The 18,394-nt window shown below is 39.4% G+C and overlaps 1 protein-coding gene across 1 annotated transcript in view; it reads left to right on the top strand.

Moving 5' to 3' along the window:
- Positions 1–10,784, top strand: part of SMIM13 (small integral membrane protein 13) — a 43,402-nt gene extending 32,618 nt beyond the window's left edge. Inside the window, exon 2 of the mRNA XM_004043271.5 lies at positions 6,450–10,784. Coding sequence (XP_004043319.1) covers positions 6,450–6,649 — 200 coding nt within the window. The 3' untranslated portion in view covers positions 6,650–10,784. The remainder of the gene's footprint in view (positions 1–6,449) is intronic.
- The last annotated feature ends 7,610 nt before the right edge of the window (positions 10,785–18,394 follow it).

Here is an 18,394-nt window from a genome sequence, read left to right on the forward strand (position 1 = left end):
TCTCCTTCAGAACAGTGGGCTTCCCTCTGGCCCAGAGCAGGTCCAGAAATGCCATCTAGGAGCCAAGGCCTGGAATTGGGGACATCAGGAGGCTGCTTAGTATTCTGTCCCACTGTAGCTGAGCTGGTACCCAAGCTGCAAGACAAAGTTCTCTTTACTCTTTTCTCTCCTTTCCTTGAGTAAGAGTTTCTCCGCATAGCCACCACAGCTCAGAATGTGCTGGGTCACATCTGAGGCCAACATGGCTCTGAGTCTCACTCAAGGCCCTCAGTAAGTACTGTTTGGCTACCACTGTTGACTATTTAGGGCCCAAGGGCTGTCTGCTAAGCAGGCAATGCATCCTGCTAGGACTGGGTCTTTCCATTCAAGGCAGCAAGTTCCTATCTGGCCCAGGGTGTATCTGGAAATGTCAGCTGGGAGCTAGGGCCTGGAATGGCAACCTCATGACTCTGCTTGGTGCCCTATTCTAGTATGGCTAAGCTGATACCCAAGTTGCAAGACGGAGTCCTCTTTACTGTCTATTCTCCTCTCCTCAAACAGAGGGAAGAAGTGTCTCCCAGACCTGTGAGCTGTACTGCTTGTAGTTGAGGAGGGGTAATGCAAGCATTCCTTTGGTTGCCCCAGGTGGTGTCTCACTAGGTTGTGTGCCCTCTGAGTCCACTGGCTCCAAGCCCATCCTAGCACAGCACCAGGACTTGTCTAGGAATTTTAGTCCTTGTGGCTTAGATTCCCTTTCAAGTTTATTGAGGTCCCCAAAGCACTTTAGCCCATGGTGGTAGGGCTTGCTGGAACTCAGGTTCCAGTTGTTGGGGTGGGCAATTTCCCTATGGTTAGGACTGGTCTAACTGCTCCCTCTGTGGGTACAGACTGAGTTCTGTCCTGTCTTGCTTTCTCCTGTGACAGGACAGCACTGAGTTTCAGTGCAGAGTCCCATAATCACTGTGCTGTCCCTCCCCCAGGCATACAGATTCTCTTTCCATGGCATGTGACTGCTGCTGGCAGGGGAGGGAGGGTAGTGTAGGCATTTCAAGACTATCTTTCCTACCCTCTTCAGTGCCTCTTTTATTAATATGATGTTAAAACCAGGTACTGTGATCGTTCACCTGATTTTTGATTTTTATGGAGGTGCTTTTTTGTGTGGATAGTTGTTCAATTTGGCATTGCTACCGGGGGGGGATTATCACTGGAGGCTTCTGTTTGGCCTTCTTCCTCTGCCTCCCTCCTCTCTAATTGTATTTTTATACCCACTAATCAACCTCTCTTCATCCGCTCCCCACCTCAACACTTCCCGGACTCCGATAACCATCATTCTACTCTATCTCTGTGAGATCAACTTTTTTAGCTGCCACAGATGAGTGAGATGATGTGATATTTGTCTTTCTGTGTCTGACTTATTTCACTTAACATAATAACCTCCAGCTCCATCCATGTTGCTGCAAATGACAGGATTTTATTCTTTATGGCGGAATAGTATTCTATTATGTATCTATGCCACATTTTCTTTATCCATTCATCCATTGCTGGCACTTAGGTTGATTTCATATTTTGCTATTGTGAATAGTTCTGCAATAAACATGAGCATGTATGCAGATATCTCTTGAATATACTGATTTCCTTTCTTTTGGATGTATAAACCAACAGTAGAACTGCTGGATCATATGGTAAATCTGTTTTTAGTTTTTTGAGGAACTTAAATGTTCTTGGTGGCTGTGTCAAAAATCAGTTAATACATGGATTTATTTCTGGATTCCCTATTGTGTTCCGTTTGTCTATGTGTCTGTTTTTATATTAGTGCCATGCTGTGTTGGTTACTCTAGCTTTTTGGTATATTTTTAATTCAGGTAGTGTGATGCCTCCTAGTTGTTATTATTGTCATATCTAACATAGCAGTTGAATAGCTTATTGGCAGTTGTATCTGGCACAGTAATATCTTTCTTAGTTTATTCTTTGCTCAGTCATACTTTTCCTGGTATGTATTCCTTGGGGCTTTAATAATGTTTTTTTTTTCTCAAAACAGATGTGTCATGTGTCGTTTTCCCATTGAGACTACCTGGCATTTTTAGTCTCATCCTTTGTTCAGACTATGAACACTCTTTGATAAACAGCCTGTGGTAGAAGCATCAGATCTTACTAGTCCTAAGTATTATGATATGGAAACACCCCGTCTTCCTGTCCTCCTCCTGTCTCTCCCCAAAATTACACCTCTGTAAGAACTTAGTCATTTTACTTGGAGGACGACTTGTTGAACTTTCCTCAATTTAGTGAATTTACTGCAATTCTTATCTAAACTACAATTTATCTCTTTCCTTTGTATTCCCAACCTATCATTACAGTAGTCATTGTAAAAAAAACAAAACAAAACAAAACAACTGGGTGTTTGTTCTTTTTGGCTGCCCAGTAGATGAGCTCCCTAGTTATATTAGGGGAATTCAATACCTCACAGTGTTTTGTGAGAAACAGTGTAACTACTGCATGTTTTCCCCCAGCCCTCACACAGCCTATACCCAGACAGAATTGGGAGAAAAATGTATACTGTTCAAGCTTACCTCTCTCCAGATTTGAGGATAAAAATTACAGCAGTATGGAATTGGAGTGGTTCAGCTGGCCAGGGTGGGGAGGGGAGTGGGGATAGTAGCCATAACTTGCCTCTCCAAACTCTAAGAGTTTTTCTCATTGATACCACATTCTGGTTCTGAATTTTGACTTGAGATTGAATCCCTTACATTGGTTGCTGGCAGTGATTACCAAAAATATTTTTTTGATTCCTCTTACTAAAATTGGGGAAGAGAGAGTCTGTGATCTAGCTGAATGCTCTTGTATCCCAAGCCTCTGAAAGCTACAGCTGTCCTTAGTTCCTTACCTTGTAGATTTCTGTGCTGAGAGACTTACTCTTTCTTAACCATCCCAAGAGCACTATAGTACTTTATGGCGGGAACCCCAGTGGTGAGGCCCTTTATCATAGCCTTTTCAGTCAAAAGACTTCCTCACTCTTCTTTATGGTCATTTTATACATTGTAGCCACTGTTGGAATCTTTGGTTTTAATGAAATCAAGACTATCAGTTTTTAGAAAGATTATAATTCTCTGATAGTAAATTTACCACTGTAATATCTGTTTAGCACAATACGCTGATCAAGTGAGTTCTTTTAAGTTACATTTTCGAGTCTAACCTAAGAGTTAAGAGAAGTTTTCCTTAGTATTTGTTGAAGTCAACTGACCATGTTAATTTAGGCCAATTAATGGCATTGAGGTATTTACAAAATATAAGTCTACAGACTATTCATGATTTATCTTACCAGTTTCTTTCTTATTTATCCCAATTACCAAAGCCATGTTTTCTTCATTGTGGAAAAATTTGGTAAGTACAGAGAAATATATTTTTTAAAAAAAACAAGGTGGGTCTCCAAATTGATCTACAGATTAAATGCAGTCCCTGTCAAAATTCTTGATGCCATTTTTTTTTTTTTTTTTTACTGAAATCGACAAGATGATTCTAAAATTCCCATGGAAATGACTCAGAATAGTCAAAACAATCTTGAAAAAGAACATTGATGTACTCACATTTCCTGATTTTTAAACTTAGTATAAAGCTACTGTAACCAACATGGTATGCAACTAGAATAATGATAGGCATATACAGGTTAATGGGATGGAATTGAGAGTCCAGAAATAAACTGTAACATTTATGGCCAATTGCTTTTTGACAAAGGTGCCAAGATAATATAATAGTGGGGGAAAATAATCTTTTCAACAAATGATCCTGGAACAGCTTGATTTCCTCATGCAAAAGGATGAATTTGGACCCCTCCCTTATACTAAAATTAACAAAAGTGGATTGAAGACTTACATCTAAGAGCAAAACTATAAACTCTTAGAAGAGCTACATAGATGTAAATCTTCATGACATAGGATTGGTCAGTGGTTTCCTAGATATGCCATCCAAAGTACAAGCAAACAAAGGAAAAAATGATGCATTAGGCTTCCTTAAAATCAAAAACTTAGGTGCTTCAAAGGACTTTTTCGAGACAGTGAAAAGCCGGCCCACAGAATGGGAGAAAATATTTGCAAATCATATACCTGATAAGCATCTAATATCTAGAATATACTAAGAACTGTTACAACTCAATAATAAAAAGACAAGCAACTAAATTTAAAAAATGAGCAAAAGAAATGTATAGATATTTCTCCAAAGAAGATAACAGATGGCTAATAAGAACATGAAAAGATGTTTAACATCATTAGTCATGAGGGAAATGCAAATCAAAGCTTCATGATATACCATCATGCCTGCTAGGAGTCCTGTAATAAAAAAGATGGACAATAAAAAGTGTTGGCGAGGATGTAGAGAAATTGGAACCTCATACATTGCAGGTGGGAATGTAAAGTGTTGAAGCTGCTTTGCAGTTTCACAAGTGTTTAAACACAGTCACATATGACCCAGCAATTCCCTTCTAGATAGATACACCCGAGATAAATGAAAACATATGTTCATGGAGAAACTTGTACACAAATATTCATTGCAGTCAAAAAGTGGCAACTTTGTTTCTTATAATAGCCAAAAGTAGAAACTTCTAAATGTCTATCAACTGATAAATCCTTAAACAGAATGTAATATATACATAAAATTGAATATTATTCAACCATAAAAAGAAATGAAGTACTGATGCTTACAACACAATGGACACACCTTGGAAACATGGGCTGAGTTTGAAAAACCAGACACAGAGGCCACGTATTGTATGATTCCATTAAAATGACATGTTCAGAATAGGCAAATCCATAGAGACAGAAAGTAGATTAGTGGTTGCCAGGGGCAAGTGGGAGCAGGGATGGGGAGTGACTGTTAATGGGTATGAGGTTTCTCTTGGGGTTGATGAAAATGTTTTGGACTTCAGTAGTGGTGACGGTTGTACAATCTTGTGGATATACTAAAAAACACGGAATTATATACTTTAAAAGGATGAATTTTATGGTATGTGAATTACATCTCAATTTAAAAACTCAACAGAAGTTACCTCAGATCCCACTGCCTATGGACAACCACAACTGACATCAATTGAGCATTTTAGAAAATGCCTAATGCCAGGCACCTAAGCCCTTTTGATACCTTCTCATTCATTCCTCACTATAGCTTTGTGAATATTCTGTCAGAACTGGAACTCCTGACTTCTTTCTTGGTGTTCTTTCCACTAATTCGCTCTGCCTGTTTTACACAGAATTTTGGGTAAAGAGAGAAGATGCTAATTTGGAATATCATTAAAATAATATTTTACAAAGTTGGGTGCTTTACTCAAACACACAGTTGACCAAAAAATATTTGTGATTTGGTTCAGGTAACACTCAGCACTCAAGCTTAAAGCAAAAACTTGAGAAATGGATTAAATCTCTGAAGTTTGTCTTCAGTGTCAAGGGGTTTATAGTAATTTTTTTTCCAGAGATAATAAGAAAAAAAGTAAAATTAGAAACTCCCCTTATGTATCCGTTTATCTTGGCCTGGATTAACACTGGGCTAGAAAAGCTGGTTGTATTTTGTTTTCACAAAATATGCTGTGTTTCATTTCTGTTCTATGCAACCAGAGTCTTTAAAGTAGACAGCATCAAGAAAACACGTAAGCATGAAAACCTTGTTAGTGTGGTTAATTTAGTTTATTTTATGCTCTTAACATTTTAGAGCAACCAAGCATAGGTTCAGAGGTTTTCTCCTGTGTGTGTTCCTTTATTGATTAATGTTTGTTCCTTATTAGCGAACATTTAAAAACCTTTACTACTCCTTGCAAAAACAAAACTTGTTTTTTTTTTGTTAAAAGAGAATTAGTCATACTTTTTAATGACATTGATGTGAAGATATCGTATTTTAAAAATCTGTGTTTTAAACATCTTGAATCTAAGATATTGGTGCCGTGGCTTTAGTCTTTCATCATATAATTTAAGAAAATATATTTTCTTTGAAAAATTATTTCCAGAAACTTACGAATAGCTTGGTCCTGACTGAGTAGTTTTCATCATAGTGCAGTTAAGTCCTGCTATTTAAGGCCTTATGGATTCTGATTGAAACAAACTTGCTTTTAGTAAATAAATAGCACCGAGATATGAAAGTCCAAGTAAATGGCAAAGTGAATTCTTTCTTTCCCAGAAAAATGCTCTCAAAAATTTGATTTTAGTATAAGTAACACTTTTACTTAGATATCATAAACTCATTATGATTTTACTGTAGATAGACTCAGCCCGAATTCTAAATTCTATGAGGGTAGAGACTGTTTTTGTCATTACTGTAATCCCAGAGTTTATCCTCATTCCTTGTACAAAAAATGTTTGTTATATCATTATATATTTGTAATTATGTGTATTTTTATATAGTATTTTGTAATATACCCCCCATTAACTGTAACATTCTGAATTGATAACATTGTATATAATAACTTTTCTTAATGTTTTTGTCTTTCTCTGTAGGTTGGTATTTTGTATGGCATCTTTTTTTATCAAAATTCAAGTTTCTCCGGGAACTGGTGGGAGACACAGGATCCCAAGAGGGAGATCATGAGCCTTCAGGGTCTGAAACTGAAGAAGACACTTCCTCCTCTCCACACAGAATCAGATCCGCTCGCCAAAGGAGGGCACCTGCTGATGAAGGCCACAGACCCCTGACATAGTCCTGTACTTGTGAAGGATGAAAAGGCAGTTGCCAGCTTCTGTCTTTTAGTGACTTGGCTTTGAAATTTACTAATGACTGAAGAACATTTGTATTGGATTTTAAGTCGAATTTTAAAAAAGATTTACATGTAAGCCATATAAAAATAAAGGGAACTGAAACCAAATTGGACTATTATAAATTTCATCTTAAAGATAATCTTTTGTTTCACTAGCTTTCTACTTATACACTTATTCCTTGGCTTTTGGGCTTATTTTCTTGCACTGGTGCAGATCTGGTAAACATTAAAGGCTTGAAAAACCATATTTTGTTAGCCCTAAAATGTACATTTTTCTTCCCATTTTAACTTATCTGAAATTGGGATGCATCTCATTACTGTCAACCAGGTGATAGTCATGTAATGCTCCTACCATGTGCATGTGCGAATTTACAGCTTGTCATCGTGTCATCCCTTTAACCAACATGTGTTTTGTTGGTATCAAATGTGTCAGGTTTAATTGACATTTTAAAATGTCTTCAAAAAGATTACACTATGATTCAGCATTGAAACGAAAAGTTATTGTGTATGCAGAAAAGCATGGAAACAGAGCAGCAGGGCGTACATTTGATATTAGTGAAGCAAATATTCGTCGCTGGAGAAATGATCGCAATTCCATATTTTCCTGCAAAGCAACAACAAAATGTTTTACGGGACCTAAGAAAGGTAGGTACCCACAAGTAGACGAAGCTGTACTACGTTTCATCAGTGAGACACGTGCGAAAGGATTGCCTATCACACGCCAAGCAATGCAATTGAAGGCAGGAGAAATTGCCAAAACCCTAGGAATTGATGAAACAAAATTCAAAGCCACAAGAGGCTGGTGTGACCGATTCATGCGTCGAGCAGGACTATCATTAAGGCACCAAACATCGTTTTGTCCCAAGCTCCCCACTGCCATTAAACAGAAGACAGTGTTGGAGCACTCTTTCAAGAAGTGCTGCATAACCAGTACTCTTGACAACACCGGGAGAGACGTTCTGTGGAAAAATGCAGACATCAATGACTGTGGTTTGAAAAGTGATTCAGAAGAGTTGGATTCAGAATATGAAGTTATAATTATAACTTAACCAATTTATTTCACACATTTTCATTACATATGCACAAGATTGATGTGATAAAAATCTGTTTAACTCAAAGCGCTGTTTCAATAAATACAAACATTTTCTGTGATATGAAAGCATTGTGTCATAGTTTAATGGGCAGTGTTTTTTCTTAGTGATACATATGGTGCATCTTAACAATTGGTAGTGTCTTAGGTTAAATTAAAAATGGTAGCTTGTGAATTTATTTTTCTTTTTAAGATAGCAGTTATTTATTGGGGAATTTGATTCTGACTCTTACAATGTTAAACTTGTTATCCTCTGTGAAACACATGTTTTTTGGGGGGGAGGGGGTAACCAAGATTTTAGGGTAGTAACTTAGGAATCTAAGAACTATCTTCTACTTGGTAGGAAGAGTGGGATTAGTTACTCCCTTTGTATAGGAGGACTTTATGCTCAAGGAATGTGTTGTGGAGAAAAACACTTCTTCACAAACAATTCAGTGACAAGACCTCAAAGGTAATGCGTATTGAGGAAAACAGTAGTGGGTGAAAATTCCCGCTTAGCTGTAAAATGACTCTCTTGCCAGGTTTCCGTGTTTGTCTCAACTGAACTCTGGGCTGAATGTTTACCAGGGAGGAGAGATGTGAATTAAACAACCTTCCTGTTTAGTGTTACCTGCTTTGTACAAGAATGAAATGCAAAGCCAACTTATTTTATTAATCCAAGTTCTTTTTATGTTTTTCTTAACCTTTATTAAGGACTAGTCATCACAAAATATCTATTTAACCTCTATTTTATGATGGTGTGTTATTATGTTTGATACCTCATACTTCTTGCTTAGAGTTTTGTTTAACAGTTCACTGGCTCTGTCCCAGTGTTTGTGATGAACACCTTTTTGCTATATTGTAGCTCTTGGAGATACTAAACGAGAATTCACGGAACATAACTTTAGTTTTATGTGTTTGCTAGGGGAAGATTTCCTAGCAGCTGAGAGTGAGGCACAGTCTCTGTCTTCATTTCTTTATTAGATACAATTTTCTATTTTTATGTGACTCTAGGGCATAACAAAACAGTGACGGTTTCAAGCGTTAATTTTAATGCTTCCTACTAGCTAAATATCATCTTAAAATGATTATCAGAAAAAAAATAATGCCCCCAAAAGTTTTTGGGGGCATTATTTGGTACTGGGAGGATATTTAAATTAGATTTTTCATAGTCTATTGTTTTGAACTATGGATTCTGTTTTATGGTGGATACCTAAGGTTTATATGATAGTTGCTGGAAAACTTAAAATAGCTGGTGAGCTTCTTGTTATGTCACTATTAAAGAATGATGGCTGATGTAACTCTCCCCCTGAAATCTACAAGGGTCATGCCCAAATTAATACAGGTTAACCTTTGTAGAGGTATATATGTTGGCATTATTTATTGACATTTATGCTTCAAACATGTCTTATTTTATGTAATTTTAAGAAATACTCTATTTAACTTGTGAAATATACCTAAAAGCATACTAGTTAGCTCTTAGACTCTCACTTAGGGAGGGTAAAGAAACATCACTGATGCCAATATGAAGATCTATAAACAAATCCTTTGTTTAGAACTTTTTTCTCTTCGTGCACCTCACAACACACTTACCATGGTACATATTTCTTAATGCCACTAAGAAAGGCAAGATAGTTAACGCAGAATTACTTATGTGGTATAGTGTTTGTTTTCCTGTTTTAGTGCTTTTGTAGCTAAACTTACCGGAGCTGCATCACAACTACATTTGCAGTCTCAGTGGGAGGTGGACTAGCCTGTGGTTAATTTTAGAGCTTAAAAGTTGATAAGCATTAAAAACACATACATGTATTAGAATCTTGTCTAACCCCTCACAAAGGATGATGGTGATCAGCATGCCATCTTTTGAAGATTAATTCTAAAATTGAGGACTCTGGTAGGTTGTTTTATTTCCTTCCCAACCAGCCATTCATTTCCAATTGTTTTGCCTTTGAAACTTTTTGTGAAAATTGCCTGTACCAATTGCATTGGTTGCATTGCTCTGATTTAAATGCCAAAAACACTAAATATTTGTGTAGTGCTGTTAAATGAGGTTTTTCATATTTCCATCAAAATGAATATAAAATTCACTTGATGGATTTTGTAGTGATATTTTCATAGTTGAAACAAACATATTGCTGTGCGGTGGACAGCCACTTCACAGACATGCAGACCCATTTCTTTAGAGATAGTAGGTTTAAAACCCATTTTAATTTTATTTTGCTGAAGGTTTGGAATATATAAAGTAATGGATTCACAAAATATGATATCTTAAAACATGTTGAAAGATTTGAAAGTGGTGCATTTTTACTTTTAAGAGCAACAATCTTTGAAATTAGTCAACAATGCAGTCTTTTTTAAAAGTCAGTTTTCTCAAGTAGTATGTTGTAACGTAAGATGTAACTGATATCTAGATTTTGACTGGTAAACTTAAAGTGCTTTTTATATTTGAGGTTGACTTTAAAAAGCCATTGAGCAGTCCTCAGAGGTTATGGACTCTCAAGCGACTAATGGAATAGTGTTCTGTTGTGAAGTCTAGAACTAAAGCACCTTGTATTGTCTGCTTCTAAAGTGTCCTATAGTTTTTAACTTAAAGTGTAAAGAGTAACATTTTATCTTATGTCAATTAAAGTTACATTTTTCATTTGTTGGTGTACATGTGCTACCTGTTTTATGGGGAATGTTTAACACGATCCTCCAAGTTGGTTCTATGCATAACCATTCACCAAATACTGCTGCTGTGATTCCTTGAAGGAAATATTCTGTGCTCTGCTATGATGCATTGCCATCTTGCTGCTTGACAATAGGTTTATAAATAATTAGAATTATGTGTTTTAATAGTACCTTTGTATATATAACAAGATGTAAAATTAAAGATGAGGAATGTGTGTAAATGATCATTCACTGTTTTTGTTTTAAAACTGGTCAGTACTATAAAGCTTCTGTGGTTTGTATGATGTTTTAACTTTCACTTTAAACTGCATAGAATAAATTAAATTGAAAACAACAAAAGTTATGTGTCTCTGGTTGATAAAGGATAATAAGTATGAAGGGTGCCTTGGACATGAAGGGATTTGAAAGCAGCCATTCTTACTAATGGTCCACACTTCACCCCATTTTTCAAACGAAAAATCTAGAAGAATTAAGAGAATAGCAATAATACTTCTTAGTGCCATGAAAGTAAATGACTTAGGACATATATATAGCATTAAAGGACACACAGACACACACACACACACATACACACACATACACACACACACACACACACATAGTGTTAGAGCTACATTATTACATTTACCTTATTTAACTTTTTGTTTTCTTCCCATGCTGTATTCAACACCCTCAAGGTTGTTTTGTTAACCTGTTTGCCATAGATCATGTTTCACATTTTTGTTAGTATTAACCACCAGGAAGACTGAGGAAACTCATCAAAGCCAAGTAAAAAGATGGAGGAGTTTCTTTGAGAATGCAGTTGAGAAAGAAAACCATGAATTTCATTGGCTGGGGCAAGTTGTGACTTCTCCAGGAGTGCTCAGCTGCCAAGAATGTAGGATGGGAAGAAGTGGATTGTGCTAGGGTTGGATTTTGCAAGGCAGGTGTGTCTGAAGGGCAGGGTCATTAGAGATTGCTGGAGATTGGCCCTGGAATTTGGGCTGCGTCATGAGAGAAGTTGGATCAGTAAGGCACTGGTAAACTGGATGAAAGGAAAGGGATAGGGAATTGAAGATAAAATAAATGTGACGTGTATGATAAGTTTGGGATGGAAATTAGGTGAAGTAGTTCTGAGCGATGACACTAAATACAGCCATAGAAAAGGGGAATCTGAGAACAGTGACTCATTTTAAGCATATGATGTGAGCCTCAGAATGGCCACTAATATTTTCCACATGATGGCTACAGTTGGAATGGAGAAGGTAACTATGACTTGGGGGCCATGTCAGGGACTTGGAAGACTGATCTTAAGGTCTGTTATGTCTGGTGGCTCTTAAAAGGAGGAGGGAACTTCCTGAAAATGGAAGAGGAATGTTCTGGGGGAGCTTTGAGAATGCTCTTTCCTCATCCTGGCCTCCCACCCCCTGGGCATCTCTACAAGTGCATTAGTTTATCTTGTGTAAGTACTTCAGCTGAATTGTAAGAATGATGCTGTTTACAAAGAACTTTGTGGGGGTTAGAGGAGGAAGGAGGGAAGGACAGCGAAAGCTTCACTAAGAATCTTGAAGAAAGGAGTTGGAGTTTTCCAAGTAGAGGATGAGGATTCTAGATAAAAGAATGTGCACAGGCAGTGTCATGGGAAGGTACCTTGCTTGGAGGACTATAGATAGTTGGTCATTCCTGAAATAGAGAATGCACGTGTCTGGGGGTGGGGGTGGGGGTCCACTGTTTTGACAATAGAGATGTACAGTCTAGGTCACAAAAAGACTTCGTGTGCAGTGGCAAAGGCTTTGAAGTTCATGTCATATGGGACAGAGAGCACTAAACTGTTTTAAACAGAGAGCACTGATTTGCTTATTTAACATATGTTGAGTAGTCGACTAATCTTCCAGGCATCTGCACTAGTTGCTCATGCTAACTGCAAGGAGGAGGACTGGTTGGAGGCACGATGGAAACAGGATGTCTCTTAACTGGTCCAAGCAAGAAAACAAAACTAATGGCAGACTGGAAAGGAGCAATGACCATGGGAAATTTGAGGATATGAAAAATCAATAGGACTTGAGATTAGATTGTGAAGGAGAAGGAGAAATGAAGGATGATTTCAACATTTAGCAGTTGATAACATGGAGGGATGCATACAGCAAGAGAAGTAGGTTTGGGATTGGGCATATAGGGAGGTGGAAGATAGGAGTCCAGTTTTGGGCATACCATATTTGAATTTGAGGTGCTTAAATGATATTAAGTAGACAGAAATAACTAACCAGTTGTACAAATAGTATGAGGGACATGGATTGAAAACACAGACTCAGTGTTATCACTATGTGTATGCATTTGAAGCTGTATGCAAAAATAGGATTCCCCAGGGCAGGGGGGTGTAATAAGAAGAGACCCAAGGTGACACTGCTGTGGTTTGAATGTTTTTGTTCCCTCCAAAAATTCATGTGTTGGAAACTTTATGCAATAGGGTTGGGAGGTGGGGCCTAATGGGAGGTGTTCAGGTCATGAGGGCCCTGATCTCATGAATGGATTAATGTCACTATAAAAAAGGCTTTCAGGCATGGGATCCCTTTTTTTTATTTTTTGAGATGGAGTCTCTGTCTCCCAGGCTGGAGAACAGTGGCACGATCTTGGCTCACTGCAACCTCTGCCTCCCGGGTTCAAGCGATTCTCCTGCCTCAGCCTCCCGAGTAACTGGGATTACAGGTGCCCTCCACCGTGCCCCGCTAATTTTTGTGTTTAGTAGAGACAGGGTTTCACCACATTGGCCAGGCTGGTCTCGAACTCCTGACCTCAGGTGATCCGCAGGTGTGGGCTCTCTTTTCTTCCATATGAGGACACAGTGTTCTTCCTCTGCAGAGGATATAGCAAGGAGATGCCATCTTGGAACCAGAGACCGAACCTGCCAGCACCTTGATCTTGGACTTCTCAGCCTCCAGAATTGTGAGAAATAAATTTCTGTCCTTTATAAATCACCCAGTCTCAGGTATTCTGTTATAGCAGCACAAAAGGAACTAAGGCTGTTAACTGTGGATATTTGTCCCCGCTAAACCTCATGTTGAAATTTGATTCCCAGTGTTGGTGGTGGGGCCTAGCAGGAAGTGTTTGGATCATAGGGGAAGATCCCTCACGAAAGGCTTGGTGCCATTCTCTCAGTAGCGAGTGAGTTCTTGCTCTATTAGTTCCCAAGAGAGCTGGTTGTTAAATAAAGCCTGGCAGCTCCTCCCCAACCCCTGCTTCCTCTTCGCCATGCAATCCTGCACATGCAGGCTCCCCTTCGCCTTCTGCCATGAATGGAAGCAGCCTGAGTTCCTCCCCAGATGTCCAGTCTTCCAGCCGGTCAAGTCAAGAGCCAAATAAACCTTTTTTTAAAAAAAAAGAAAAGAAAAAAAAAAGAGGCTGGGGGCAGTGGCTCGCGCCTGTAATCCCAGCACTTTGGGAGGCCAAGGCGGGCAGATCACGAGGTCAAGAGATGGAGACCATCCTGGCCAACATGGTGAAACCCTGTCTCCACTAAAAATACAAAAATCAGCTGGGCGTGGTGGTGCACACCTGTAGTCCCAGCTACTTGGGAGGCTGAGGCAGGAGAATCACTTGAACCCGGGAGGTGGAGGTTGCAGTGAGCCGAGATTGCGCCACTGCTCTCCAGCCTGGCGACAGAGCGAGACTCCGTCTCAAAAAAAAAAACAAGAAAGAAAGAAATTGCCCAGTCTCAGGCATTCCTTTATAGTAATACAAAACAGACTGAGACTCAGGCCTCTAAAGAACATTGGTATTTCTCAAAGAGGTTGGTAAAAATTTCTTAAAGAAACTGGTGAAAGAAGAAGTTCATTAAGGACTCTGAGAAGGACTGGTAAGAGAACTGGAATATACATGAAGGATAGTAAGGTGCTAGAAGCAAAATAAAGAAAAAACTTGAAGAGCAAGTGTTCAACTGACATATATTGTAGAGTGATGTTGCTTGGATCCGACTTTCGAAGAAATTGTGCCAACAGACTATTGCAGTAGTTTATGCAAAAGATGACATGAGTCTGCAAGGCTGGTGGTAGTGGGGACAAATTGAAGAGATACTGATGGGAGTCAATTTGACAGGTTTTGATCATTGGTTAGATACAGGAAGTGAAAGACAAGGATTAGTCAATGGTGAATCACTGCTGGACACTGGGGTGGAATGTATTTGAGGGGACAGTTTGGGCAGAAGCCCAGGTGCGCGTAAGACCAGTGGAAATGGCCAATCCAGATCTTAGGATCTCAGTCAGAAGAACTGAGATCCCATCCAAATGCTATAACTTGACAGTTGGAAATTTATTTAACCTCCCTGTTTCCTGGTCTGCTAAATGGGAATGATAATATCTACCTCATAGGATTAATTTTTAAAATACCCATCAAGCATATTAATATATAGTAAGAAATCAGTAACTTCACTGTCCCCCTCCCTTCTCCTTATTCATCTTTTTAAGTGTAGGAACCTTCTTCTTCGTCTTCTTCTTCCTCTTCCTCCTCCTCCTCCTCCTCTTCTTCATCTTCTCCCTCTCCTTCTTCTTTCTTCTTCTTCTTCTTCTTTTTTTTTTTTTTTTTTTGAGACAGTCTCGCTCTTTTGTTCAGGCTGGAGTGCAGTGGCGTAATCTCAGCTGACTGCAACCTCCGCCTCCCGGGTTCAAGCAATTCTCCTGTCTCAGCCTCCCAAATAGCTGGGACTACAGGCTGCACCACCACGCCCAGCTAATATTTGTATTTTTAGTAGAGATGGGGTTTCACCGTGTTGGCCAGGCTGATCTCGAACTTCTCACATCAAGTGATCCGCCTGCCTCGGCCTCCTAAAGTGCTGGGATTACAGGTGTGAGCCACCGCACGTGGCCTAGAAACCATCTTAATGACAACTTGGTTTGGGAGTTACTCATTTCGTTGAAAAATCCAACTGAATTGTGTTACACTATTTCTAGGTAAGGCCAAGTTTTCTTTCACTGAATATAGATTCATTAGAGTTGCATCTCGTTTTCTTTGCATGTTAGACATAATTCTGTGATTTATAGTCTTGTTCTCTTAAAATGTGAAGAAGAACAGAAGCTTGCAAATATTTAGCTATACTTATGGTATATTTATACTATTAATACAGTATAATTTTACATGTTTTATCATGTATACAGTCTGTATATTTTATAGTTAATAACTGTGAAGCATACGTGTATTTTACAGTTGTCTCACTTGTAACTAGATGGACAGGATTTTTAGCATCTTACCTTTATCGAGTTTTCCCGAAGCAGTTAACTATGTTATCATAGTAATGGCAACCCTCTTTTCACATTATTTCATTGTTATATTTAATTAAACTATGTAAATACAATACCAGAGACAACCGGAATAAACAGGTTTGGGAAGAATTTTGGCTAAACAAGTGATTTGGCGAGAATAGAAATATGTGAGCGTACAAAATACGAATCCTCTGTCCTTGACTGCACTGCACTCTGGCAGGGACTGGGCATCTTATTTTACAGAGCAAATCGAAGCCTCAGCCTGGAATCCACTTACCCCTGTCTGTATCTATTCCCGGCCTCTGCTTTCCTCCTGCTGCCTTAGAGGACAGACCCTCCTGCCTGCCTGAAACAAATCCCTCCTCCTGTGCTTCAGATCCAGTCTCCTCCCACCTTTTCAGCAAATTGACACCATCAATGATTTCTTCTGATATATTCAGTCACATCCTGTCAACTGGGTCATTTCCTTAAACATTGTTAAATACATTCAGTAAACATATTCCATCTTGAAAGAACGGGGGATGGGGGAGGCCTGCTTCTTTTCATCCCCTAAGCTGCCAGCCACTGTTCCCTCTCCACTTGACACCAGATCCCCCCTAAGTTTTTTTTTTTTTTTTTTTAAGAGACAAGATCTTGCTCTGTTTCCCAGGCTGGAGTACGGTGGTGTGATCATGGCTTACTGCAGCCTCGATCTCCCAGGTTCAAGTGATTCTCCCACCTCAGCCTCTCAAGTAGCTGGGACTACAGGCGCACCACCATGCCCAGCTAATTTGTTAATTGTATTGTACAGACAGAGTCTCACCATGTTGCCCAGGCTGGTCTCAAACTCCTGGCTTCAAGCAATCCTCCTGTCTCGGCCTCCCAAAGCACTGCGATTGCAGGCGAGCGCCACTGTATCTGGCTCCCGTAAGTAGTTATCTCTGTGACTTTGCTGACATAAAATCTGAAGGACATTCTCGAGCCCTCACCTTTGACCTCCGGCAGTGTTTGTTGTGGTTGCTCATCCCTTGCTTGAAACGTTCTTTTCCTTGGCTTTTATGACACTAAATTGCCCTGATTTTACTGATTTTATTCCTGTCTGTCTGGTCATACTTTCATCTCACTTATAGGCGTATCTTGCAAATAAATGTCAGAGTTACTCAGGGCTAAATTCTAGCCCTCTTTTTCTTACTCTGTGCTGTCTCCTCAGGCAATTTTATTTGTGACTTCAACTACCATCTCTTCACCAGTGGGACACATATTTCTATCTCTCTCTCTCTCTTTTTTTTTTTTTTTGAGATGGCTTTCACTCTGTCACCCAGGCTGGAGTGCAGTGGAGCAATCTTGGCTCACTGCAACCTCTGCCTCCTGGGTTCAAGCGATTCTCCCGCCTTGGCCTCCCCAGTAGCTGGGATTACAGGCATGTGTCACCATACCTGGCTAATTTTTGTATTTTTAGTAGAGATGGGGTTTTACCATGTTGGCTAGGCTGGTCTTGAAATCCTGACCTCAGGTGATCCACCCGCCTCGGCCTCCCAAAGTGCTGGGATTACAGGCGGGAGCCACTGTGCCTGGCTCCACATTTCTATCTCTTGAGCCAACTGCCTTCTCAGTCAGTTAAACACTGGTTAAACTCAGCATCTGCAAGGTCAAGCTTATGACCTTCTCCAAACCTGGTGTTCCTCCAGTGTCCCTATCCAGTGGCTTAAGTCGCCAGCCTGGGTATCATTCTTGATACTCTCTGGTGTCCTACATCCAGCACATCACCAGGTCTTGTTGATTTTTCTTCTGAAGTAGCTCTTGAAACCATATACTTTCTTCCATTTTCTTATTACTGTCTGTAGGCCAGGTAATGTAGTGGTCATAAAATTAGACATAAATTGTGGTCTGTGAAATTAGACTTCTGTATGCCTCTTCTTTCATCTGTAAAATGGGTATTAATAGTAGTACCTATCTCATAGGGCTTTTGTAAGGCTTAAATGAGTCAATACACAAAGCATCTAGAAGTGTGCCCAGCATATATCGGTTATTCCCTACCATGATAATGCTCACTTGGGCCACTGCAGTAGTGGCTGTTTCAAATCACTACAGCCCATCTTTAGTATTTTCTCTTATCGTTACCGAGAATGAGCTTTTCACAACTCAAATTTGTCTTCTTGCTTACAACATGTGAATAGGTTCCCATTGCTCCTAGAAAAAAGGTAGAAAAGCTTCGACATGCCGGTGACATGCTGCACGGCTTCATTTGCTGCCTCGTCATCCTCTTACTCTACATGCTCATGGCCACATGAGTCATCGTTCAGTTGCGCAAACATGCTGTCCTCCCTCAGACATCCCCACCCTACTCACTGGATCCTTCCACTGGCCGTGCCCCTCACTCACAAACTTGCCTTCTCTCTCCTTATCTTCCAGTCCTTCTTTCAATTTCAGCGCACAACTCACTTTCTCAGGGAAGTGTTCTTTGAACACAGCCCCCTTTCCAGACAAAGAGTTTGTCTGGAAAGACAAACTGTCACAGAGAAGTCTTCCTTTCCCTCAGTGGCCTGATCCCAGACAAGAATTGAACATTTGTTGGTGGATTTTTTTAAATTAAGTGTCACCATTCCCACTATGTTGAATTAATTAAACAATATTTCAATATAAAGTAGAACTTATATCAAAATAACTTTTAGCTTGCAATCTTTTTATTGGAATCTGAGAGTGTAAAATATAAAAGATGCCTTATTCCTGCCTAATGAG

The sequence above is a fragment of the Gorilla gorilla genome, chromosome 5, assembly GCF_029281585.2.
Source record: "Gorilla gorilla gorilla isolate KB3781 chromosome 5, NHGRI_mGorGor1-v2.1_pri, whole genome shotgun sequence".
NCBI classification, from domain to species: Eukaryota; Metazoa; Chordata; class Mammalia; order Primates; family Hominidae; genus Gorilla; species Gorilla gorilla.